This window comes from Cibotium barometz, chromosome 59, assembly GCF_041138505.1.
Source record: "Cibotium barometz isolate CiBa-2024 chromosome 59, ASM4113850v1, whole genome shotgun sequence".
Lineage (NCBI taxonomy): Eukaryota > Viridiplantae > Streptophyta > Polypodiopsida > Cyatheales > Cibotiaceae > Cibotium > Cibotium barometz.
Window position 1 is genome coordinate 13,541,878 of NC_141104.1, and position 25,029 is coordinate 13,566,906.

Sequence of the window (25,029 nt, forward strand, 5' to 3'; positions counted from 1 at the left end):
TAATCTGTAACTTCCCAATGTAGGTGTGCTAGCTGCATCCTCACTCCATTGTCACACTGGAATGCTCCTTCTTAAAAGGGTGAAAGGAGAGCTCTCAATGCTTAGATGGAGGCAAGAAGAGATGGTCCTTTTCTGATGGTTCTCTCTCACAAAGGTGAGAAAGGAAACATCTATTACAAGTAGAAAACCTACAATCAATCCTACGTAGTATGCATCCATTAAGCAAGCACGATTCAAAAGCACATAAGCAAGCAAGAAAAGGGTAGAGGGAGACCTGACAGGTAAACTATTAGAAGGGAGTGATTGTGTATTGCTTATTATAAAAAATGACTTATATACAAGTGACTAGTTTTTACACTAGGACGACCAAACTTAAAAATGCTATAGCCTCTATTACTAGTCTTAAGCAACTATATACAATAAGTCCATAGACTAGGCCGACCAAACTTAAAAATGGTATAGCCTCTATTACTAGTCTTAAGCAACTATATACAATAAGTCCGTAGACTTTTCCTATTTGATACTAAGCTCATGGTAAGGCTTCTTTATATGTTCTAATCCCGTCTTACAAAAGATAAGAACTATTTGCATAGGTAAGATGGCAAAGCACCTGATGGTGGTAGGCTGGAGGGGTGAAACCATGTTAACCTATGGAGTGGTTATCAAAGCCCCTTCTTAATTGTGATTGCGTCCTTGCATCCCCAAGGTGTGAGTTGCTGCTTGTTGAGAAGTGGATGGTGTGGATGGTCGCACATACGCGATGGAGTTGGTGCGACCAAGGTTAAGTGGTATGGTTCAGGATAGATTCACAAGGGAGTAAGGTAATGGGAAGCTTTGGACATAACCCATGACAGGTAGGTTCTCGAGCTGACATTAGGCAATATAGAGGTTCTTCATGCAGGCCTCCATTGGTTATGGAAGTGGTGTGGACGCTTCAACACAAGGTAGTGTGTGTGAAAGCAGTTTGTACCTTGTAAATGGCGGAATGAGTGCCAGGACTCGATGGAATGATTGGCATGGATAGATGGAGATCCAAGACAACTTAGCACAATAGGGTATGATATTCTGATCTCATAGTAGATTGGGCTTACATGGATGAATGGCCATGGTGTGGTTAGATTTGTGGTAGAGAACATAGACATGGAAGCTCGAGAGAGGTTCCTGCAAGGTCGAGGGATCTCCATGCAATGAGTTATACCATGGGGGCCAAGCTTACACCCGCCATGGTCTCCCCATCCAGAGATATATCTTGAGGGTTGGCATTGATTAGGTTAGTTGCACAGGTGCATGTGTTTGTGTGCGCCGTGGGATGTGAGAAGTGAAAAAAATTATGATGCTTATTGTGAAATATGTAGGCGAAGTGCATGGGAAATGGGTGAAACGTATGCTCGTGTGGATGCACTTATTTAAACAAAAATCTTCTCCAATATAACCGCTTTCTTCAACTCTCTTTGTTGCTTTCTTCCACATTTACTTGACATCCCTTTCTTGGGGAGTCAAGATTAATATCTTATTAGAGGGACTTGGCATTGTCACGAGCATTGGGGCTAGAGGCAGAGTTTTTTGAATAGGTGGGGTGGTCAAAGACGAGGCACAGAAGGTACCTGTTGTTTGTAGGAAGGTACCATATGCTATGCTTGTGCATGCCATGGTCCCCCCATCTAGAAATGTACTTGGACAGCTGGTGATGAGACTTAATGCAAGTCGTGAAAAAGGACTTTGCCTTGTGTCTATTACGTGTAGAGCTCATTGGAAAAAGGTGAGCCCGTGGATATATTACAGGTGGCATGCGTGGGCAGTGGCATCTTCATGAAGTCCTAGCCTTTCAGGTGTGCTAGAAGCCCTTGTGAGTGTGCAGACGCCGGAATTGCACTTCATGGAAAGAATGCTAGACTGAGAAAGAATGAGATTCATTGAGGAATTCAAGATAACAAGATTAAAGGCATCTATACAAAGTGTTGGGATGGGGCATGAATGCTATCTGCAAGATTGGGATTTGATGTCGGAGTGCCTTGATAAGGTGCAGTGGAGATCGTGGATGTGATTTTAGCAAAAGGCACATGAGTGCATGAACATGAGTGCATGCATGGGTTCTGAATGCACCACACGGTGGGAAGGAATGTGCGGGTCGAAGTTCCTAAGTACCAGTGGCGGTGAGTGAAGAGGGTTAATTCTGCATATGAAAAACTTACCAGGGTTTGGTTGAAAGTGGAAGCTGATTTGGGTTTGGTTGAAAGTGGAAGCTGATTTGGGTTTGGTGGTAGCGGGATTTTCTTTAGGGTTTGTAGGTGGTTTAGCAATTAGGCTATCGAGACGATGTGCTTGTAAACAATCCCAGCTACTCTCCATTGGGAGCACTCTACCTACTCATTCGGGAGCCAAAGTAAGTAGTAAAAAAGAGGGTGAGAAGTGTTTTACCTACACTTATTGGTTTGTTATGGACGCCACGTTGCCTTGTTCGTCGCTTTTTTGGATTGTCGGTAGGTGACTGAATGAGGGTGGTTGTGCGCCAATAGCTTCATACCCACACGATGGTGTGGCCTTGGTGCTGGTTCTCGCTATGAGGACAAGGAAGGTGGAAAGCCATGCACTCTTGGGTTTAAAGGGTTTGAGCTCATTCCAGCTTCTGTTTGGATGATATCAACACCTTCTTTTTCAAGCAACTTTGTAAGTTTAACCTAGTCAATGAGAGAGAGTATGTGGGATAGTCAGACAAAACTGATACTAGAAGAAGTTTTTTTGTTTTCCTTGCAAGATCCAACATCTCTTCTACAAGGTTGCGCTTGTTCTTCTACTAAAAAGAATCATATTTTAGTATCTCCACAACATATTATTAAGCTCTAGCATCTATGGTCAGAAGCATAAAGCTTCTATTTCAACTCCATGGCCAACTTCGCAACATGAAATATCCCCATGTGTTGCCCCTCCCTTCTTTGTAGAGCAACAATGATAACTGGAGCAACATTTCTTTCATCAAAATTTTACAGTCCATAGATGACCTTGATACAGCAATGAGAAGCGAAGTCCTTTAGGATGATCTCCTTGACTATTGTAGAAGATGATTTTCACACTAGGGTTTCTCATGGGGTTTTTTGTGTTTGTTCTTGCTTCTTCGGCTGATGATGCCAAGGCTTTTCCCCGTTGCCTTGCTCACAGTAGTAGTGGTGGTGGGAAAGCCAAAAATTCCCTTCGTTTCTTCGTTCCTACACGAAGGATGCAACATCCAGTGTGGGACAAGCCCTCTTATTTCCTTTTCTTCTTGCTCACATCCGTGCAGGATGCCAAGGGCCAATGCTTGAATCTTTGCTCTCCTTGTGTAGGAAAACCAAGGCAATAGCCCTTCTTCTCTTTGCCCAGGCGGTTACATTACTTTGGGTCTCCGCACCCACTTGGATTTGACGTTTGAGGGCGCGTTTGTGTGGGGGTATGGGGCATGGGTTTCCGATCTTAGCACACCTAGATGTGGGGGTTTCCTTTGTAGAATCCTTGTACTCTAGCAGTTTGGTCGAAATCCAATAAGACGCCAATTTATAGGTTTGTATTAGATGTACCGAGGCCATCATTGGATATTTTTTGCTTTCGAGGTTGTGTGGACGACGGGATTTTTGGGACTTAGACATATGGGCTCCCTTCGTAGAAGCCATGGGCTTCTAGCAGCTTGGTAGAGATCCAATGGCTTCGGGTTTGGGTAAAACTCTGTTGTTGCTGCTTGAGGTTGAGCTGTGTGGGATATTAAATTCTCATTCATCCAGTTGGATAAGTTTGAGAATTTCCTTATAAAAGAGAACTTATTGGAACTTAGACTTTTAAGGATAAGAAGGTTGTGAGGCCTAATATGTCCCTCATGTGGTATCTACACTCACTTAGCATGTACTCATTCGGAGGTGGCCTTGCTAATGTGTAGGGGATATGCACTGATCCTTCCCTAGAATGTGGTGCCTCTGATGGGGTCAAAATGTAGTTGTCACCTATCACTTTAGAGAAAATGTTATGGTGATTGTTATGATCCATGGAAGGCCAGATTTCACCTCTCCTTGAGTCTTTCTTCATTGTTGTTGGATCTTGCAAAATGGAGAGGCGAACTCACACACACGCTCAATGAGAAAAGAACACAAGGGGTAGAGCGTGAGAGAGAATGGTAAGCTCAAAGGAGAGAGATATAGACTCTCTATAAGTACAAAGAGAAATTACAAATGAACAAGCAACCCTAAACTTTAAAATTATGAGATTGCTTATATACTAGCTAATTCTAAAATTCCATGTTAAGAAAACCCTACCCTAACGTGTCATGGGAAGTTGCGTGGCTGCCGAGATCGAGCAATTCTCAAGAGCTCCACCATAGCCACTTTTCACCGCCGTCCTCCCACACTCGTTGTCACACCGAGGCGGTTGCTCTAATCCTATGGATGATGTCGCGAAGATCATGTGAGATCTCTACAGAGAAGAGGATCACGTTGGTTAGCCTAATATCATCACGAGAGAGAGAGAGAGAGAGAGAGAGAGAGAGAGAGAGAGAGAGAGAGAGAGAGAGAGAGAGAGAGAGAGGAACAAGTGATTAGCACTAATCTCTCCCAAACCCTAACCCTAAGCACACCACACATACTAGATTAGAGTTGCAAGAGAGAGGGGGAGAGAGAACACTCCACTTCTATTACACAAATGGAAGAATGAGTTCCAAACAAGAGAAATTGGCTTTCATAGTTCCAAGCCTTTTCCCACTAGGCTGCCCGCCGGAGTAAGTGACCCGGAGTGCCCAAAACATAGTTATAAGGCTTTTCTCTATGGTTTGGCCAACTAAGATCCTCTTGTCTATCCATCAAAGCTCACTACTTGGGAGCATCTTTAGGGTGTTTCCCTCCTCAAATGACGGGATTTACAATATATAGTGCTGGCACCCATTACATGTGTGTGGACATAGTCATAAGAATGTGTTAACCAATGTGTGGTTAATATACTCCCCTTCCTAAAGTTGATTGCATCCTTGTGATCGGTGAGGGGTTGTCGAGGCACATGAGGAAATGTCATGCTTGGTTGGTTCTCATGTCTCTCCGGAAATGACAGGGGGTGGGGGGGGTTAGTATGATGGAAAGAAGTTAGTGGAGTACTGGCGATTAAGTATCCAACTAGGCTAATAGGCTCTTATCAGTTTGCTTTGTTAGATGTGCCCCAGTGGTACTCTTTTTTGTGCCTTTGCGAGCGATGGGAAATCCTCATTAGAGGAGTCAAAGTAATTGAATGACTAGACTAGTATGGAATACTTAATGACCAGTATCCCAGTGGTAGGTGGTATGATTAAAGAGGAGTTAGTAAAACAATGGGGTTAGTAAGCAGGTGGCAAGGGGGAAATTTTGGAGGGACAAGGAGGCAACATGCATGGAGACTGCCTCTGCTCCAAGATGATATATGTCGATGGCAATGTTCATGAAGCTTTAGCATCTTTATCAAGACACTGTGATGGTTACCTTGGCTCCCATGGATGTTGTCATTAGGTTGTGGTGTTCTCTCTTTTTCTTTTGGTTTGTTGTTTTCTTCTGTCATTGTTGGGATCCTATGTGGATAGGAGTGGTAATTAATGGTGAGGATCCATAGGTGTTGAGCCAAAGAAGTTTTGGGGTAGGATGGATTATGCATGAAGCTTGTTTATTGGGGTGAAGTGGGGGTGATTAAGAAGATCCAATCGATGGGTTGTACCATTGACCAGGTTTGCACCCATGGTCTCCCCATCTAGAGATGTACTTACATGGCTATCAATAATGAAGCTTTGTGCGGTGTGTGCGCATAGGACAGAGCCCAGTGAGATTTGCAGGTGTTGTGCATGGGCGAGGGCAAAAGGTGTGCCTGTGGTCCTAATCACCTAGATCCTAATCATCTAGAGACTCTTTTTAAAAAAAATATGGTTATTGGTCAGCACCCTAAAGAGGGTATTGTACTGAGTAGCCCATTTGGCTAGATTTATGAGCTTACCTTTGAGTTTATCTTTGAGTGGTTGGAGAAGCCATTTGCAGCATTGCCCCTTGGTTTGGTGACGAAGTCGAGGGGCGGGGTGGAGCTTCGTGAAGGAGGCTCCGTTGGGAAAAAGGGGTGGTAAAATTGAGCTTTTGAGTGCCCATGGGTTGGGTGAGGGCAAGTCCATAGGATTTTGTTAAGGAAGAGGGGACTTGCTTGCTAAACTATCTTCATCGATTGGGTAGGTACTGGCGTGGTGGGTGTGGTTTGGGAAAACAGCCTGAGAGGGTGAAGCCGTGGGAACCAAATGATGGAGTTACCATCGTGGAAGCCTTGGGCTTCTAATAAGAGACATCTGGGCACCCAATGCTGCCAAGGGATAAAGGTCCGTGGTTGTCGAGGCTTCTTGGTTTTGTGTCGACAAGGTTGTGAGCTATGATGTGGCTGTCCTCGACGACATGGAGGAGAGGCTTTTGATTGTGGATTTGGGAGCCATAGGTGTGTGTTGCCTTCATGGAAGCCTTAAGCTTTGAGCACGTTGGTAGGCACCTAGCGTTGTTGGCTATGTTGTGCTTGGGGTTGTGTAACCTGTGGCTGTGGGACTCTTTATCGGCTTCCTGGGAAGTTGCTGTGGTGGAGGAGAACAAACGGCATGCTTGGGTGGCCAAAGGCGAGTATTGCTTCATAGTAGCCTTGTGCTCGTAGTAGCAAGCGCGGGGACGAGCCAACATTGAAGCTTTGGCCTAGGGTTGGTTTTTGGTGGCTTAGTTGGCTTTTTATGCTTGGGTTTGGGGATCCAAAGTTCTATGTAGCCATCATAAAAGCCCTGAGTGGCAAGAAGATTCTTGGGCACCCACCATTGATTGTCATGATAAAGATATAAGGTCGGGGTTCTTGTAGTGTGGGTGGTCGAGGTTGTAGAGTTGAGGGGAAATATCGACAACGATGAGGCATGATTGTTGTCATTGGGATAGTGACGATAGTGGCCGATCAACCGGCTTTGGTGAGGCATGGGGTGTGGGAACATGAGAGACTATCGGTGATGAGGATGGGGCACGAGGGGGGGAAGGGCAATCGGGGGTGAGGGTGTGTGTGCAATTTCCTCTTGGGGACACAAGAGGACTATGGCCTTGTTACCGTTGATTTCCATGGTTCACGCCAATTGATTTGGCATGAAGTGAGTGGCATTAATTCACTCTTTTCCAATTATTATCCGCCTTGGAGTGCTCCTGCATCGATAACATGAAATCTGCACTCCAAATGGTTATTTCCAATAGAAACTTTAGGGATGAAATACCCAACACTCATTAGATACATTTCGTGTGATATTTGAGTAAGTGTTCTTTTGTTAGTGTGGGTTTCCCAAGTGTTTTCCACGCCTCCAAGAATATGATATTGGTGTGGACCATAGGATAGATGTGGGCTTGCCACCGTTGTACACCATTTGCAGTCTCGCGAGTCTAATCCATATTCCACGTGGGTTGAGTTCTAGTGATACTTCAGGGGTAGTGGAAAACTTACCAGTTGTTGTGGGGGGTGATGGAGTACCCTTTGTGTGGAATAAGTTGGTGGGGACATAGTATCGAATTCGAGGCCCTCCTCATCCCAGAGGATCATTGTTACCTTGCCTTGTGAAAGCTTGAGGGTAGTCGTGTTGTCAGCTGAGTTGATGGTACTTGTAGTGTTCTGGACCTAGCTTTCGCCGAGGACAACTGCTTCTTTTATCTCACTTGTGGGAACCACATAGAACTTACAAGTCAATGGGTTAGAGACAATATGTACAATTGGTGTAAAGGACCCAAAGCAATGGGTTAGAGACAATACGTATAGTTGATGTAAAAGGACCCAAGGCTTTGTATGCGTTGGCCACTAGGCCATTGAACTTTGGCATGGGCAGTTTTAAGAGATGGTTTTCCCATACAGACCCATGTTTCCCATGGCAAAAGATTGTGGCTAGTTGTGGGTGACAGCAAGACACATTTTTGTAGCATGTTTCTGCCAAAGGGGAAACCTATATAGACCCCAAGTGTGGTTGTTTCAAGTTGTGGAGCTACACTTACACTGAGGGTGTTAAGTGAGGCAATGGCTTTGTGGGGTTCATGAATGGTCTAGCCATTGGGGAGCATGAATTGTGTGCCGAGTTTGCGATGGGGGATGGTATCAATTGTAGCAAGAAGTTTCAGCCAGTCATTGGTCAATTGTGTCACTATTGACATAAGCAATTGTGTATAACACCATATTAACAAATTTGGGAATCTCCCAATTCCCATTTTTGAATACTAAAAAAGAGGGACATGGATAACATGTTTTTAAGTTTCTCAAAACCCTATCTTGTGACCTATCATTGGAAAGTGCTTGAAAAATTGGATCTAAAGAGCCATAAAGCGCTCATTTTGGACTAATGGTGTTCAAGTTATGGAAAATTCAAAGTTTTGACCACATGTCCCAAACTTGTGAGAAATTCCCATATTCCCCAATATGATGTTGTATGGTACCCTCGCGTCATCAAGGGCTCTATGACAAGCATCACAAACCAAGAGATCATTGCTCTTGGTGGTTGTCATAGAGTCTTGAGCAAAGGGAGCTTTGGCCATAGAATGTGAGTGCCAGGTATATAAATTGACCTTAAGCATTTGAGACCCTTTGCGGAGGTAGACATGATGCATGTCCCAATCATGGATTAGTCGGGTTTGTCTCATGAAGGGTTGACCTAAGATGGCATCATAGGCTTCATTACAAAAGTCCATGACTACAAATGTGAGGTGGAATGTCATGTCAAAGACTTTGACCTTGAGGTCATGTGCTATGCCTAGGGGCTTTGTAGACTTACCATCCGCAAGCTTAATCACTAATGTGGTATGATCAAGGCATGGTTGGCCCCAGTTTTCCCAACATGTTTGTGTGAGGATGCTTACACAAGAACCTTCAAGGATGCCTTTGACCACATGTCCGTTATAGGAAATGGGCAAGGCTGCATTTGTGTCATCACCTTCAAAGTATTGTCCCAACACCGCAGATGCAAATTGTTGGTGCGCCTTTGGGTTGTGGGTTGTGGTGATGGAGTAAGTTTGGATGATGGGGCTCAGATTTGTGTAAGGAATCTAAGTTAGCTGCCTCCTGCATAGAAGCTTATAGTTTGTGCTCCATCCAATCTCGAAGGTCATTCCATAAATTTGGACTACCTTTTAACAAGGTTCCAATGGCCATTTGGATTTGGGAGAAAAGGAAGGCGGTGTGGTCGTGTGGTCTTGGATTGTGTAACCCCAAGAGGAAACGATCCATTAGGTGCTTGTCACTCAATTATTCCCTCTCTTCACAAAGCGAATCAAGGTACTTAATGTGTGCAACGTAATGTTTCCTCAGGTTTTTGTTCCAATTGGAATAGTTGGATGATGGGGCTCCATTTGGGCCTATAGGGTGCAAAGCCAAGTATGAAGGCCTCTCTCACTACGTTGAAAGTGTGTTTGTGCCGAGGGTCCAAGGATTGGAACCATTGCACAGCCTTGCCTTTAAGGCTAAGTCCAAGGAGATGGACTTTGGTTGTATTGTCGAAAATTTCAAATGCTTGACAGATTTGGTTAAAGTCCTCGATGTGGTATACGGGGTCTCCAACTCCGTGGAATTTTGATAGAAGCTTGAAAATTTTTACCCACGTAGGTTTTGTATGTGTTATTTGTGGGTGCAAGTGGTGTGACACTCCCCTTCCTAGACCTTGTGCTAAGCTTGGAATGTCAAGCTGTGGCACAAGGACAGTGGGGGGTGAGAATATATCCGTGGATAGGGAAGAAGGTACTAAAAGCACCTCTAAAGATTTAAAAATTTTGATTTTTAATTTTATCGGGTTTGGTACGGTTGTACGCTTACTCTCTTTAAGTCTACTAATCACACTAACCAATAGATTAGTGATAATTAGTGAAAATTAAGAGATAGTTTATGATTTTTTAGGATTTTTGTTTGATTAGTGTTCTATCTAGTAATGTTAACCTACTTATGCAAAGGGATTAAGAAAAGAAAAAGGATTAAGCTAAAATGAAAAAAAATGGTCTAGGTTTAAGCAAAAACCCTCTTGATTAAGTTCTCTAATCACCCCAATCTCAAGTTTTTTCACTCAAACAAATAGTAATCCTACTCTTAACACAAAGCTATACATGAATCTCAACAAAAATATCAAAAATAACCAAGCAAAACATCAAAAAATAAAAAAATCGCATGGCAAAGAGCCTACTTGGCACACTGGGCTTGGAGGCTCCGTCGAAAGATGGTGTAGATAAGTAGCGGATTGGCGCTCCTAGGCAACAACGTAAAAGATGTTAAGGAAACCCCACCCTAACGTGTCGTGTGGGAAGTTGCCTATCCGCCGAGCTGGAGAGCAAGTCTCAAGAGCTCCACCATAGCCATTCGTCACCACCGTCATCCTGCACTCGTTATCACACCGAGGCGGTTGCTCTAATCATATGGGTGATGTAAGCTCTCTCATGAAGATCGTGCGGGATCTCTGCGGAAGAGGATCGCGTTGGTTAGCCTAATCACGCAATAAAGAGAGAGAGGGGGGGGAAGTAAGAGAGAGAGGGGGGGAAGTAAGAGGGAACAAGTGATTAGCACTAATCACTCCAAAACCCTAACCCTAACCCTAAGCACACCACACATGCTAGATTGGAGTTGCAAGAGAGAGGGAGAGAGAGAACACTCCGCTTCTATTGCACAAATGGGAGAATGAATTACAAACAAGAGAAATTGGCTTTTATAGTTCCAAGCCTTTTCCCACGCTCGGGCGCCCAAAACAGAGTTACAAGGCTTTTCTCTATGGTTTGGCCAACTGACCAAGATCCTCTTGTCTGTTCATTGAAGCTCAATACTTGGGAGTGTCTTTAGGACGTTTCCCTCATCAAATGATGGGATTTACAATATATAGTGCTGGCGCCCATTACATACGTGTGCGAACATAGTTGTCATAGGAATGTGTTAACCAATATGTGGTTATCATTCCTGTTCACACTTGGATGGCCATGGGAAAAAACCCAGTGGGATAAAAGTGTCCATAGCATAAGTGTATGACCTCTAGTGAAGTACTACCAAATATCTAACAAAACTCCTTGTAGTACAAAAGTGACTTTCTAGAGATTGTAGATTAGTCTCTAAAAGGAAAGAGGCCCAAAGCTTTGTGGAAGGCCTCAAACTTTTCACATCATAATGCTTTAGTGAAAAGAGCTACCACATTATCATGTGTACTATAATAGATCACATCTCTCCTATATGGAGCCTCGCTCTGACGACATAATTATAATGCACTTCAATGTACTTGGTGTTGGCATGAAAGAAAGGATTCTTTGCAATTGCCATTGAAATCTGACTATTAGTAGTGAGAATAATAGGGGCACAAAAATCCTCCAGTAATCTTCTCCACCACATAATGTTCAATTGTCACAACAGTGAATGTTGCTCTATATTCAGCGTCACAAGATGAGGTTTTCACAATTGGTTGTTTCTTGCCTAGCCAAGATATGCATGAATTTCCAAGAAAGAAAAAGTTTTCAGATGTGGACTATCGTGTATCATAATTACCTAGCCAATTGGAATCATTGAAGGCATGCGGTTCTAAATCACCCCCCTTAGCATAGAAAATAATCCAAGAACTTGAGTGCCTTGCAAGTGTCAAAAGATACGTTTCATTGCTGCCTACCAATGCATGAACTTCGAAAGTTGTGACACACCATACTGGATGTCTGGCCATGAGTTGCACAAATATATTAGGTATCCAATAGTTTGATCATCAGTGGTTATGTTGAACAGTTCACCGACAACCTGGAGACTAAGATTTACACCAAGTTCTATTGGCGTAGAGATAGGTTTGTAACTTTCCATGTTGAACCTCTTGAGCAGTGCTGTGATGTACTTTGATTGCTTAATGACTATACCATCATCTTGTTGTATATTGTGCATACTTACATAGTACTGTAAAAGATCAAGATCTGACATCTCAAAATTTGAGGTAGTAAGGTTAGCCTCCTTGATAAAGTCTGAAATGAAATCCTCATTGGTGTTGCCTATCACTAACATGTCAACTACATAAAGAATGCTAATAAGCAAATCTTGCTTGTTCTTATTCCAAAAAAAGTGCTTTCTGTAGGACTGCCGCATGAAGTCCCTCTCCAATCAAATAGGCATGAATCTTCTAGTACTAAGTTCTAGGAGCTTGTTTCAAACTATATAAAGCTTTATTAAGCTACATACCTTCTGTTCTTGACTAGGTTGGGAAAATCCATCTAGTTAACTCACATAAACTTCTTCTCGCAAGTCACCATTTAAGAATGTTGTTTTAATGTCCACTTGGTGCACTTTCTATCCATGATGGTGGACTGCCAAGTAATAACAAATCGTATAGTGATTATAAGGGAAGTGGGAGTAAAGTTTTATCATAATCAATCCCATTCTATTGGACATAACCTTTTACAACAAGTCTGGCTTTGAATCTATTAACAATTTGCCTTTCTTTTGACTTTGAAAACCCACTTAGTACCAATAGCTTTCTTGCCAAGTGGTAGATCTACTGAATACCACAAGTACCATTTTTTTGAATGGAATTATTTTTATCTTGCATGGCTTTAACCCAATTTGGATCTTCTTAATTAAGCCTTTTCAAAAGACTCAGGTTTATCTACATTATGTAGAGAACTAAGAAATGTAAAATCAACAATATCTATTGAAGAAATGGTGCGAGCACCAAATCTAATTCTACAAGAGCATACAATTTGCTATCATGCAAGGTGCTTCTAATCTACCCTTAAGCATTCCCCCTTTGCAATAAACAAGGATCAGTATAGGTAAAATCTACTGAGAATCAACAAAAACTGGTGCAACTAAAAACCCATTAAACATGTCTAGAGAATTAGCATAGGCATGCTTATTGAATTCTCTTGGCAGAAATAGAATCTTCTACAAAAACAACATCCCTACTACTAACAATAATTTTCTTTGTAAGAGGATTGTAGAGACGATAACCTTTTCTTTCAACATTATAAACAATAAAAACACATTTTACTACCTTGTCATCAAGCTTAGTTTAGTTTTGTGCTGGCACATATGACTCATAGCTCTCTTATTCTGGACTCTCGGAGTCCAATCGCAAAGTCACCAAGTACTAAGAGGTTCTAAGAGGAACTGGTTGGGGGGCGGTAACACTAGAGGTAGATAGGGCATTGGTGGCAACTTATATACACCTCTTGGTAAAGGATTGTGATGACTGGGTGTGGGATTATGCATTGGTTGAGAAACATTTGGTATGGGCGGCGGTAGGGCTAGTAGTTGCTTTGGCACTAAGAGCATAGGTTGTGGTAGTAGCAAGTTTTCCTGATAAATGAGTTGTGCCATGGTTTCTATGGCACTGGCAATAAGCATAATACTTTTTCTCTCTAGGCCTTAGCATTGGGACACTTTATGCTCATATGATTTTGGCAACAAATTATGCACCAAACCATATCCCTTTGTGGGAATAGATGTGGGTGTCCTATTTGAGGTGTTGGCTAGGGTTGGCCTTGAGGTTACCCTTGGGGGTAGCCCTACCACTGTTAACCTAAACGGTTTAGTAGATTCTTTGTCGATTCGTCTATGCATATGTACTACCCACAATGAATGTGTATTTAAAGACCTTGTAGTAGGAGGCTCATCTTTTTCTATGGATTTAGAGACCTTGTAGTAGGAGGCTCATCTTTTTCTATGGATTTAGAGACCTTGTAGTAGGAGGCTCATCTTTTTCTATGGATTTAGAGACCTAAATCATTGGCCTGATTTGCCTTCAGGCAAAGTCCGAATGGGCAAATCTTGGTGGGATCATCAATCTGTCCCATGGCCTCACAAATTTGATTGACCCTAGGTATTGATTGAATGGGATCTCCAATTCCATCAAATTTTGTCATCATCCTTGAGATGTGGATTGTCTTGGTTTTGCCCAATTCTAAGCATCTAGGTATTTGGTTAGTTGTAACCCCCCTTCCCATTTCAAACGCCATCCTTAGACAATGTCTACTATGTATTCACATGGCAGTGGAACGTAAGCAGGTGTGGTTGCGTGAGACCCTTTGTTGTTTCAAGTTATGGGATCTCTTGCACCAAGGAGTTAGGGTACACGGTTTCCAATGGCACTTATCCTTCGCCAGCTTGGCCTTGAGGCTGTAGGCTCACTATGCTTGATGTGTGAATGCCCTTGTGGATCCTTTTGTGAAGAGGTAGTCCTTAACATTGGCTCTTTACCCTTCCTCGCATTCCCTATCTCCATACTATTCCTAAGCCTCTCACTGATTTTTACATCAAGATTCTTTGTGGTTAAGGAGAAATGGCATTATTAGTAGGTTGTAAAAGTTCTTGCATAGGCAAAAAATATGGGACAAAAGAAAGGCATGTTCCTCTCAAATGTGCAAAATTTGGAGAAACTTTTTTCTTACAACTTGTAGAGAACATTGTGATTAACATGGGCACAAAGTTTGAGCTGCATGTGAATTTGGAGCTAGGAGATATCAAATATGCACTAAGGTACAGGTTTGTAGAAACATTTTTGGGACTTTACTAAGCTAATGTTTACATGGAACATCATATTATGCCATTCGAGCTTTTTTTTTTTAAACTCTCTTTGAGTTTTCACATAAACTTTGCCAATAAATCATGTAAGTAAGGTGCTTCTTTTAATGGATTTCACTATCACCGTATTTTGAGTGTGAACTTCAGGTTTTTAATTGTCACTCTCTCACGTAAGATTTTCTCTCAATCTCTCTAGCATGGGACACATTGGCATGTTAAGGTGACAAGTGTCCTCTCCCTCAATTACAAGCTAGTTGAGCACAACCCATCCCGAAGATGGGAACCAAAGAACCCCCTTGCAAGAGCAAATCAATGCGTGTATCGATATATATTACATTTGTATTAGCACTAAGATTGGAAAGAGAACGTGGTCATTCTCAAATATATTGCTAGTAATATCATTTCGTTTGCACCTTTACTCTATTATGAAGAGAGTCGAAAAGATGGGTGTGTGTTGCCTGATAATAGTAAGTTGAATGGTAAGAACTATCAAGTATGGAAGTTCAACATGAAACACTTGTTGGTTTTGAGGTTTCTTTGGAGATTACCATAGGTCTAGAGAGAAAATCTTTGATACCCATTTAGAAGGGGGGTCACACATTGTGATTAACAAGGCTTATAACTCAAGGGTTTTTAATGATTTTTATAAAAAGCTTAGAATTCACGTCAATTTGCAATTGCCTACACTCCTCAACAAAATGGTATAGAAGAAAAAGAAGATTACTTGGAGAGATCATGGAGAATCAAGAAGATTCGACTCCGATATTTTGTGATAACCAAAGCTCTATTCGACTTGGAAAGAACTCAATTTTTCATGCGAGGACAAAGCATACTAAAGCTTATTTTCATTTTGTTCGTTTAAAAGGTTCAAGCAAAAGAAGTAAAACTTGTTTATTGCTTTAGAGAAGAAAAAATTGCAAATGTTCTCACAAGCAAAAGAAGCAGAACTTGTTCATTACTTTAGAGAAAAAAAGTTGCAGATATTCTCACAAAGCCACTTAGAATACTCAAGTTTGAGTACTTCAAAGATATGATGGGTGTTAAGGAAAATAAGTTGAAGTTAATCATTAAGGGGGAGATTTGAAGGATAATGTTCACTTATTTAGCACCTAGGACACAGTCATTTGTTTATTTGTATGGTTGTGGACTAAGGTTATGGTTGTGGACTAAGGTTCATATATGGTTATTACAATAATGGATAGAGGACATGAACATGTATGGTTAGTGCAATGTTCTTCTTGAGGGCTATTTAAGCCCAAATCGTTGTATTTGGTACAAACAATCAAGTTTATGCTCTATTCATGGGTGTGATGATGTTTATTGGATGAGCCCCTTCCAACAGTTATTACTTCTATACAAGGTTGAAACTTATTGTGCTAGGATAGCACAATAAAAATTTCTTGCTCCAGGCTTTGCTCCACTCCCAAGGATAGCCCAAGGAAAACTTTCACATTGGAAGTACTCATCACTAGCAATGCTTGATCATGCACCACTAGAGCCAGCTTCACTACCATCCCCTTCGGCACCAACATTTGTGGGCCAAGCTCTCTTGCCTTGGATCCATCACATAGCATAGCCTCCAAACCAACATCACCCTTACAAGCATTTATTGCCAAACCATTAAAACTAGTGGAACCAATCAACATATGAACATCATCATAAAGCACTTCTTGAAACTCATCTAGAACACCTAGAGGAAACACATCCCCTATAAAAGAGAAAAAATATTGAAGGCCACATTGCTACTACCTTTAGACACGTAACCCAAACATGCTTCAAATTAAATTTTTGGCTCCTCATTCTAAACATCTTCATTAACAAATAGATCTAACATTCCAAATTCCAACTCTTTATTTACTACCATAGAGAGGACTTTTCTTGCACAGCAAGAAGTTTACTATCCAATTCCTAATTTTGTCAACTTCTAATGGCTCCTTGCTTAGGCTAAGGAAAGAGCATACATGTTCCATCTCAAGATCTAATGCACTATCCATAATTATTGAAGAAGCTCCCTCAATGGCCACATGTAATTCCAATTTTGGACCTGTCCCCATCAATGATTCACAAGGCATCCATGGGGCTTCTTGCCAATCACTTGCACCAATATCTTCCTCTTCAAACTGATTTCAATTTGGGGCCTTCTAGAGAAAGATATAAGGTATCAAGCAGAATACATTGGGTGCATTTAACTTCTGGAAACATGTTGTAGATGGCCTATGGGCTCTAGTCCTGTGGGTGACGCCCAAGCAGGAGGTACTGGGTTCAATCACCGTGTCGGCATTGGGTTCGATCACCGTGTTGGCATCTCCGATTCAGTAACACTCCCTCAGAAAAAAAAAGCGCTGTAGGGGTGTATACAGGCATATTATGGTTCCTCTTCTTTGTGATTCGTGGTGGTGACCAGATGGGATGTGATGGACTAGCTGACTGTGCTATCAGTGGTATAAAGCTCATTAAGATCAAAAGTAATTACTTCACCTTCATATACTTCAACTATTTGTCTCACTTCAGGTGGAAGGACTGGTAGAAGATCCTGAAGTTGCAGTCGCATAGTCAGTGTGATACTAAGCAAACCATGGTGGGTAGTAAGGATCTCATTGCCTGTTTGTGGGTTGCTGGATCAACAGGTGTTGATGAAGCCTTTGGCAAAGTGATCAATGGTGGCTCGTAAGGATCTCGCTTTGCGCATAGGGGTTGCCAGATCAGCAGGTGGAGGCTAGACCAGAGGCATGAAATCATGCAATGATTCTCGGAAGCCTTGGCCTTATATATGGTATGGAGGCCTCGATCTGTAGGAGTGCAATTCAGAAGTGTACACTTCTGGAGCTCCTCAAAGGTGAAAGTAGTGGCTTTCGTGATGCAAACCGAGATGGACAAGGTATGTGAAATTATCAATTTGAATGCATTTGAGGTTGGGTAATCAGAAGGAATGAATGCTTGTAATAGAGATTGTGAAATTGTCAATTGAATGCATTTGAGGCTGGGGTCATCAAGAAGGAATGAATACTTGTAAACCAAGAGATTGTTAAGGGTCAAAGGCAAGTTGTGGAGCACTCAGGAGTTGTAATGCATCGCCTCCAAATTTTAAGATTTAAGAGCCTGTCGTATATTCAAAGTATCCTCCTCAACCCTTTTAGAAGATTCCAATTAAAAAACCCCTCCAAATTAAGCCCCTAAACACGCATTATAAACTTTGAAACATAGTGAAAGCGAGAGCCGAAATGTCCCTCATGCAATAATATTGATGCCAATCCTCACTATAGTATCAAAATAATTAAAAATTTACAATGTCTATCCATGTAAAGGTATCTACAAAGATCATTTGTTGAGCAACGAACTGTACACATAAATATTCACATGCGAGGCAGGTGTACAAGTCAAGCCATGATTGAATGAGCAAGTGTAGTCCAATCATGGCTGTGATATGGGTGATAAGAAAAGAACCAATAATATGCAATTTTTTAATGAGTGGCATCAGCATCAGGCCCACCTCTCTGCAAATTGGGAGGTTAACTACTGACCATGCATAGCAGCCTCACTTGCGAGCAGTGCCATGATGCGGCCTCCACCATGAACCCTTTCTTCAGGATCATTCAATGAAGGCATGTTGGAGACATCATATACTGCAGTATTAGGAGAGGCATGCCAAAAATGCTGCTGCACCTTATCCGGCACTGCTCTTTCTCTCTGCAGACTTGATGATGGTGCCACAAGATTGTTTGAAGGCAGTGTCTCTGATTGTGGAAAACAATTGCCATGGTTCTCCTGTGTATGCTGGATGGTGGCCGCACAAAGGCCATGAATGGTGCTGCCTACAGCTTTATTACAAGGAGAGAGTTGTGGAAAAGACAAACAACATGTCTGAGGCATGTTATGAGATAAGGACCTTGAATCAAGCCCATCGGTTAAACCTTGTGAAGCCACATCAGTGGCAAGGCATCTTCTAGATGCCGCTTGGGCTTTGAATACGGTCGGGATTGCCATCTGATGATGAAGATGATGATAAGATCTCCAAGAGCCCTCCACATCACTTCTTGCATGATAACTGCCAGTATCTATGGACTGCTCGTCATCAAGCTGCGAAGTTTTCTCAGTCAGATCAGAGAATGGCTGTAGAGGTAGGCCAGTGTAAAATGCGCCAGATTTTGAACCTTGCACATTTGACAAGCTGTGCACAGAAGTATCAAACTGCTCTAGAAGGGCGTTGTGTGCAGAACAGAGGCCCATTTTCCCTCTTGCAAACCTGTCACAGGAACCTCTGAGTCCACCCAAAGCTGCATCATCCAGCATACTTCCGTCATAAATTGATCCTTCCTGGCCCCAGGAACACCTCTTCCCTCCCCCATGGGCTTTACAGAAGTCTGTGCTACCTTGTGCGCTTTTACTGCAATCGTCGAATTTGCATCTTTTACCACCCCCATGTCTCACACAATAATCTGTTCTTCCTCTAGCACTCTTGGTGCATCCGGGTATGGCACAACGCTTACCTCCCCCATGGGCTACACAGAATAAAGTGCCTCCGTGAACACTCTTTGTGCACGTGTCCCCTCCAAATGTGCATCTCTTGCCACCACCATGAGCTTTACACAAAGGAGTACTTCCCTCTGCACCTTTGGTGCACCCTTCAAACTCACATCTCCTTCCGCCACCATGTGCTTTACAAAACTTGGTGCTTCCTTGGGCACCCTTTCCACAATTAGGATACTGACAACGTCGGCCACCTCCATGGGAAATGCATAGCCCTGAGAAACCCTCTGCACTCTTGGTGCACCCCTCTTTTTGGCATCTCTTACCCCCACCATGGCGTATACATAAGCTAGATCTCCCTCTTGCGGCTTTATTGCAACCCTCATGGCTGCACCTGCGCCCCCCACCGTGTGCAATGCAGAAATCTGTCTTCCCTTCCGCACTTTTGATACATCCCAACCTTTGACATCTTCGGCCACCTCCATGCGCCTTGCAAAACATAGTGCGACCTTCCGCCCCCTTGTTGCAGTTTGGCCTTTGGCAACGCCGTCCACCGCCATGTGCAATGCAAAGCCCCGATGCACCTCGGGCACCCTTACCACACCCTTTGAACTTGCACATCTTTGAGGGCCTGTCAGTGCTGCCTACAAAAGCTTCACGGCTAGAAGAGCTAACAGTCTTTGAGGTCTGTCCATGAAAACCAGCAAAAGCATCACCCTCAGAAGCAGAGGCAATATTTGCATTCCTGCACATTAACCCATCTGGTTCTCTAGAATCGACCGGCATCTTGAATGCTTTGCTCAAAGCATTACTTGGGTTCACCCAGGAAGGCCTGCATTGCAGTAGAGAAGTCATGTAGCCTCCAGACTTCACTACCCTTCCTGAAGTAGAGCCTTCATCTACAATGGGAATGTGCTCACCACCCAACATATCAAATCTAATCTCCTGTGCATCTACACTGTCACCAAGGGGCACATCCAACAAGCATTCTGAACTCCCTGACAATCCAAGTTGAAGATCCACCTCACAAGTTTTGTTAGAATGTAGACAATTAAAACCTTTCATGGTATCACCTACACTCTCCAAACCTCCAGATGGACATTGCAAAACCTTAACCTGAGAAGTGTCATTATTTCGTAGTCTGGCTTCAAGGCAGGCATTCCACCAACCTTTAGCAGTTTTTGAATCCAAGGAAGCCCCTGCAAAAAATGTCCCTCTTGAAACAAATCCTCTTGGAGATGTCAAGTAGTTGTTTGTCAAGTCACGCCCACTGAATGTTGTTAGACCCAACCCCAGATCCACAGGCACATGGCCCCCCTCTCCACCTTCTATCTGCAAAGCCTGTGTAAAAGTTCCACTTGTTGGAGAGTTACCTCCACCTTCAAAAGACCGAGATATGCAGCCGAAACCCAAGGTCAAACTCAAGTCTTCCCCAGGGACAGTAGACTCTTTGGTTTCATTGCCTACATGAGAAGATTCGAAGAAATTGGAGGGGTCACACATGGTCATTCCGGTGTTGAAGGAGCCGTAGCCGACCATCTGGCTCCATGGCTTAAGCTGTAGATTTAGCATGTTTTCCTTTGATACTTCATCAGCACTACCTTGTTTTACTCCACCAAGTGAGAGGGATATGAAACCAACACCATGAGATGCATGCTGATACTGTGAATCTGACTCCATGGTAGCAACTATGGTAATGCTCAAAGCCTTGAAGGAAAAAAAGATTCCGCCACCATCAAAAAAAGAGTAATCCCTCCATTTTGATTAGGATGACCCGTAACCAGTCAAGAACACCATGTGTATCTCACGACGTTGCGTGGATAAAATCCTTTCACCCACCCTACCCTAAATGAAGCCTTGGCATTCGACATTGCAAAACGTCCCTTCACACCATCCATTCTCAATAAAATTTTGTAGTTAACTATCAGCTGACCAGAAGCACGAGGTAGAAAGTTTCATGACGCCACCTATATGCCTTGGACGTGGGGCCCTGCTACAACCCAAGCATATCCATATTTAGCAGCAAGAATAGCTTTTGTAGTGACAGTCACCTTGTAAAGAATTCCGATTTGCAAGCTAAAAACAATCAAGAGACTTTGAAGAACACACACATACATGCAATTGTGTATGCACGCACACATGCACATGTGCATGCACACCAACTAAATCCTCATAGTCAATCCAAGAAAATGGGAAAAAGAAACAAGAAATCATCTCTGCCTCGATGGTTGTTAAGAGCAAGATAAGGCCAATTAGTTATATTTTTTCTTACTAATTTTCTTAAATGCATCTGTTGCAGTAGTTGAATGCAGAGTAGGGACTAAAATAGACAACTCACAGAAAAATCAAAGGAAAGGGGATTTCACCTACACCTACAGTCTCTAATCTAACAGTGATTAAAACAGAAAACCCCCACTCTACCATTCATTTTGACACTGACCTGCTCTTTGTCTACGTCTTCACATACTACCCTGTCGGAAAAACCCTAATTTCAGAAACCCTGGAGCTTTACAGTAAATCACAAGAGGAAAAAGCTTGTGTCATTGCAGAAAAGGAAACCTGTAACTGATTGCAGAAGAGAAACCCTAGGAAAGTAACCCACCCACAAGAAGAAAACCTTGAAGTGATTGTAGAGAGAAGAACCTTAGGTAAGTGACCGTAAATACTTGCAGGAAAGAAAACCTACAGAGCAGATTCTATGCCAAGGAAACCTCAATCATCTTACTTTTAAAAAAAACCCCTAAAATCTCTTACTCAGAGAGAAAACCGTCGAATAATTTATTCTGAGAGAAAACTATTCTGCGAGAAAACCCTAACATATCTTATTCTGAAAGATCAGGTGATTCTCCTGTAGAAAACCCAGGATTAACGAGCTCTATTGCAGACCCTAAATCACTGGATGAGCTGAAAACTCTAAATCATGTAGTTCGACCGTGAAAAACCCCGAATTAAGTAAATCATTGCATGAAAGGAAAACCCTAAATTATCTAAATTTACCGAAAAAACCCCTGGAGTAACTAGCTCTGTTTCAGAAACACTAAATGATTGGATGAGAGAAAAACCCTAAATACTGTCAAAACCCTAGATTGACTGGTTCTGTTGCAGAAAACCTCAAATTATTGCAGATCATATTAGACCTATACATTGATATCCATGCAAAAGAAGGTAAAGAATGCAGGCTTGGGCCCAGATTGAGGGCAAGCGATGGAGGTGTGGAAGCTACCTGACCAAAATCTGCACACCCAAAGCTAGCAAGGCTCTTCGTCTTCTCGTGGCCGTCTATGCTCTGTTTGTTGTCCTTCATGAGAAAGAAGGAACCGATCGAAAATGATATGTTTTGGGTGAAATTAAATAATATCACAAAGATGCTTCCAAAAAAGAATTGGCAATATATATCATTATGAAAAGGACTTCAACACATTATTAAAGACTCTTTTCTTTTCTCAAAGACTACCCAATGAGAGTTTAGAGTACTAACAATGGGCTTAGAGGACTCACACAATGGGTTTAGAGGAGTCACACAATGATTTTTCGAGGAGCTGCACACTAGGTTTAGAGTACTTGCAGTGGTTTCACAGCAGTAACGCAATGGATCTGGAGTAACACAATTGGGTTTAGAGGATTGATACACTCGATTAAGAGGAGTAACACAATGGATTCTAAGGAGAACAACATGGAGAATTCAAAGAAGTAACAATGTGTTTAGAGGAGTACAACACGGAGAGTTTAAAGGAGTAACAATGGGTTTGGAATGAAGGAACCTCTTAGGAGTAACTTTATGTGAAAGATTGAAAGATCTCTCAAGTAAACCCTATTTAAAAGACTTAAGGACTTTGTTAGGGGTCACCCTATGTAAGAGACTCAAGGACTCTCTTAGGAGTCACCGTATGTAAATATTGCACCACGCTTTTACCTTTCCACCAATGCCGTATGTAAATATTGCACCACGCTTTTACCTTTCCACCAATGATGAGCCCAAAGGTTTTCCTCTTAATCAAAAGGGAAAGTCATAGAACCTGAGCTTAAGCTTTATTTTTAATGAGAGCTACTTCGTTAACTTTAGACCCCTTGATAAAATGAAGCTACTTTTTAGACCCCTTATAACTTTTCTAATCGTAAAACAAATCAACGCTTACCTTTTATGATAGTGTTGTCCAGAAGGAAATTTTCTACTCTATATATATGATACTATGGTCCCTCCCCTCAAAAGACACTCCCACCACACTTTTTACTTCCAACTTTTTCTAGGCCCTCATCACCCTCTCCCCCTTCTTTTCTCACCTAGTGCGTCACTCGAGCACCCTACTCACCTCATATGCCGACCGCAGTCTCCCACCACAACTTTTGTTATCACGCTTTACTCCACTCTTCCCCTTAAAGCACACTTCCCTTTATGGCTCTAACACATTCTTTATGATTCTCTCTCTCTCTCTCTCTCTCTCTCTCTCTCTCTCTCTCTCTCTCTCTCTCTCTCTCTCTCTCTCTCTCTCACACACACACACACACACACACACACACACACACATACACACACACACACACACACACACACACACACACACACATGCATGCATGTATGTATGCACACACATAGTAACTCTTTGAAATGTGTCACCTCTCCAACAAGATTTTATATTCAAAGTATAAAATTAACCAAATTAGCACCTTTCCATGTCCATGTAGTTGCCATCACCCCTTTGTAACATGCATATCCATAAAAAAAATTACCTAGAGATTTCTTTATCTACATGTTTATGGTGTGCCACAGTAGAAAGATCAATTCCATCTCCTCCTCATATAATGTTCCTAAGAATTTGGGATCTTTCAACAAGATATAAAAGCAACCTAGACATTCTTAAGGTCAAGAAAAATAATTTTTTATTATTCATTATCGTGTGCACTGGCATACAAGATTAAGGTTTAAATAATGAGAAAGCATGCTCATGCAAATCCCTTTATAACTATTTGCTATGATAGCATAATTATGCAGGCTTGTGTATGTCACAAAATAATGATGCATAAAGACTTTAGTATTTGATATTGTACAAACTCTTAAGGGTAATAGGATTAACATCAACAATTCAAATCAAGGACTAAAAGGGTTGTGTTGACATCTTACTATAATACCTCTTTATATCTCCCGACAAGTTTCCCACATTGTTCTTTTTGTCCCTTCTTTTTCAAAGCCTCGTAGTAATATTTTGAATATGGCTTAAATTCCTAGCACCTTGGTGAAGGTATTCTTCTCACACATGTGTACATGCATTATTTATGTGTTATTTCTATAAATGCATGCATGTGTTTTTCCATTAAGAATTCAGTGTATGCTATTTAGGTACCCTTTTGCATATTATTCTCATTTTAAATTATTGAAATGCAGGTGGTGCAAACACACTAGTGTAAATGCACATGTTGGGACTTATAAAATGTGCATGGCTAGTGTAAATGCATATCTTGGGACTTATAAAAATGTGCATGGCTAGTGTAAATGCACATCTTGGGACTTATAAAATGTGCATGGGTAGTTTACAAGTCCTTTCATACTTTCAATATGCAACAAGAATGTATCTCAAGCTTAAAGACATCCTATTTTGAGAAAGCATTCATCTCTCTCTCTCATCTCTCTCTCTCTCTCTCTCTCTCATATGCGTGTGCATGAACACACAAACACACACACATATAAAGTATGATGGGAGTGGGACACCACTTTGCAAATCTAACTCTCTCACATTCATCTCTCTCTTTGTTATGAAGAGTTAATTCATGGAATATATATTCCCACGTTTACCATTATTTATGAATTGGAGTTAAATCATGGAATATATATTCCCACATTTCCCATTTATATGAATTCTCCTTGATGGGTTTAGATTGGGATGCCTTTCTAAATCTAGGCGATCGTCCCTTACTTTGCGTGTACATGTGTGAATCTATACACGCGTGGGTGTGTCTTGATGTTATGAGTTTCGTATGGTTATTGATCAATTATTTTTAATTAATTTATTGGCATAATTGATTAATTATTTTTAATTAATTGATTGGCAT

General features: G+C 41.9%; 1 protein-coding gene across 3 annotated transcripts; it reads right to left on the minus strand.

The window, feature by feature from the left end:
• Window positions 1–17,758: 17,758 nt before the first annotated feature.
• Window positions 17,759–22,358, minus strand: LOC147605497 (uncharacterized). Of its 3 annotated transcripts, none has more exons than XM_086793665.1 (2): window positions 22,208–22,358; window positions 17,759–20,974 (listed from the first exon to the last, which is right to left on the minus strand). In XM_086793665.1, the coding sequence occupies exon 2, from the start codon at window positions 20,662–20,664 to the stop codon at window positions 18,031–18,033; it is 2,634 nt and encodes an 877-aa protein (XP_086649791.1). In that variant the 5' UTR covers window positions 20,665–20,974; window positions 22,208–22,358; the 3' UTR covers window positions 17,759–18,030. The 3 variants fall into 3 exon arrangements, with proteins under 3 accessions (XP_086649791.1, XP_086649792.1, XP_086649793.1); XM_086793666.1 differs by having other exon boundaries at window positions 21,425–22,224; XM_086793667.1 differs by lacking the exon at window positions 22,208–22,358 and adding an exon at window positions 21,739–22,188.
• Between the last annotated feature and the right edge of the window lie 2,671 nt (window positions 22,359–25,029).

Excerpts from the sequence above, each read along its gene's own strand:
- LOC147605497 (XM_086793665.1), bottom strand. The coding sequence starts at position 20,664 with ATGGAGTCAGATTCACAGTATCAGCATGCATCTCATGGTGTTGGTTTC.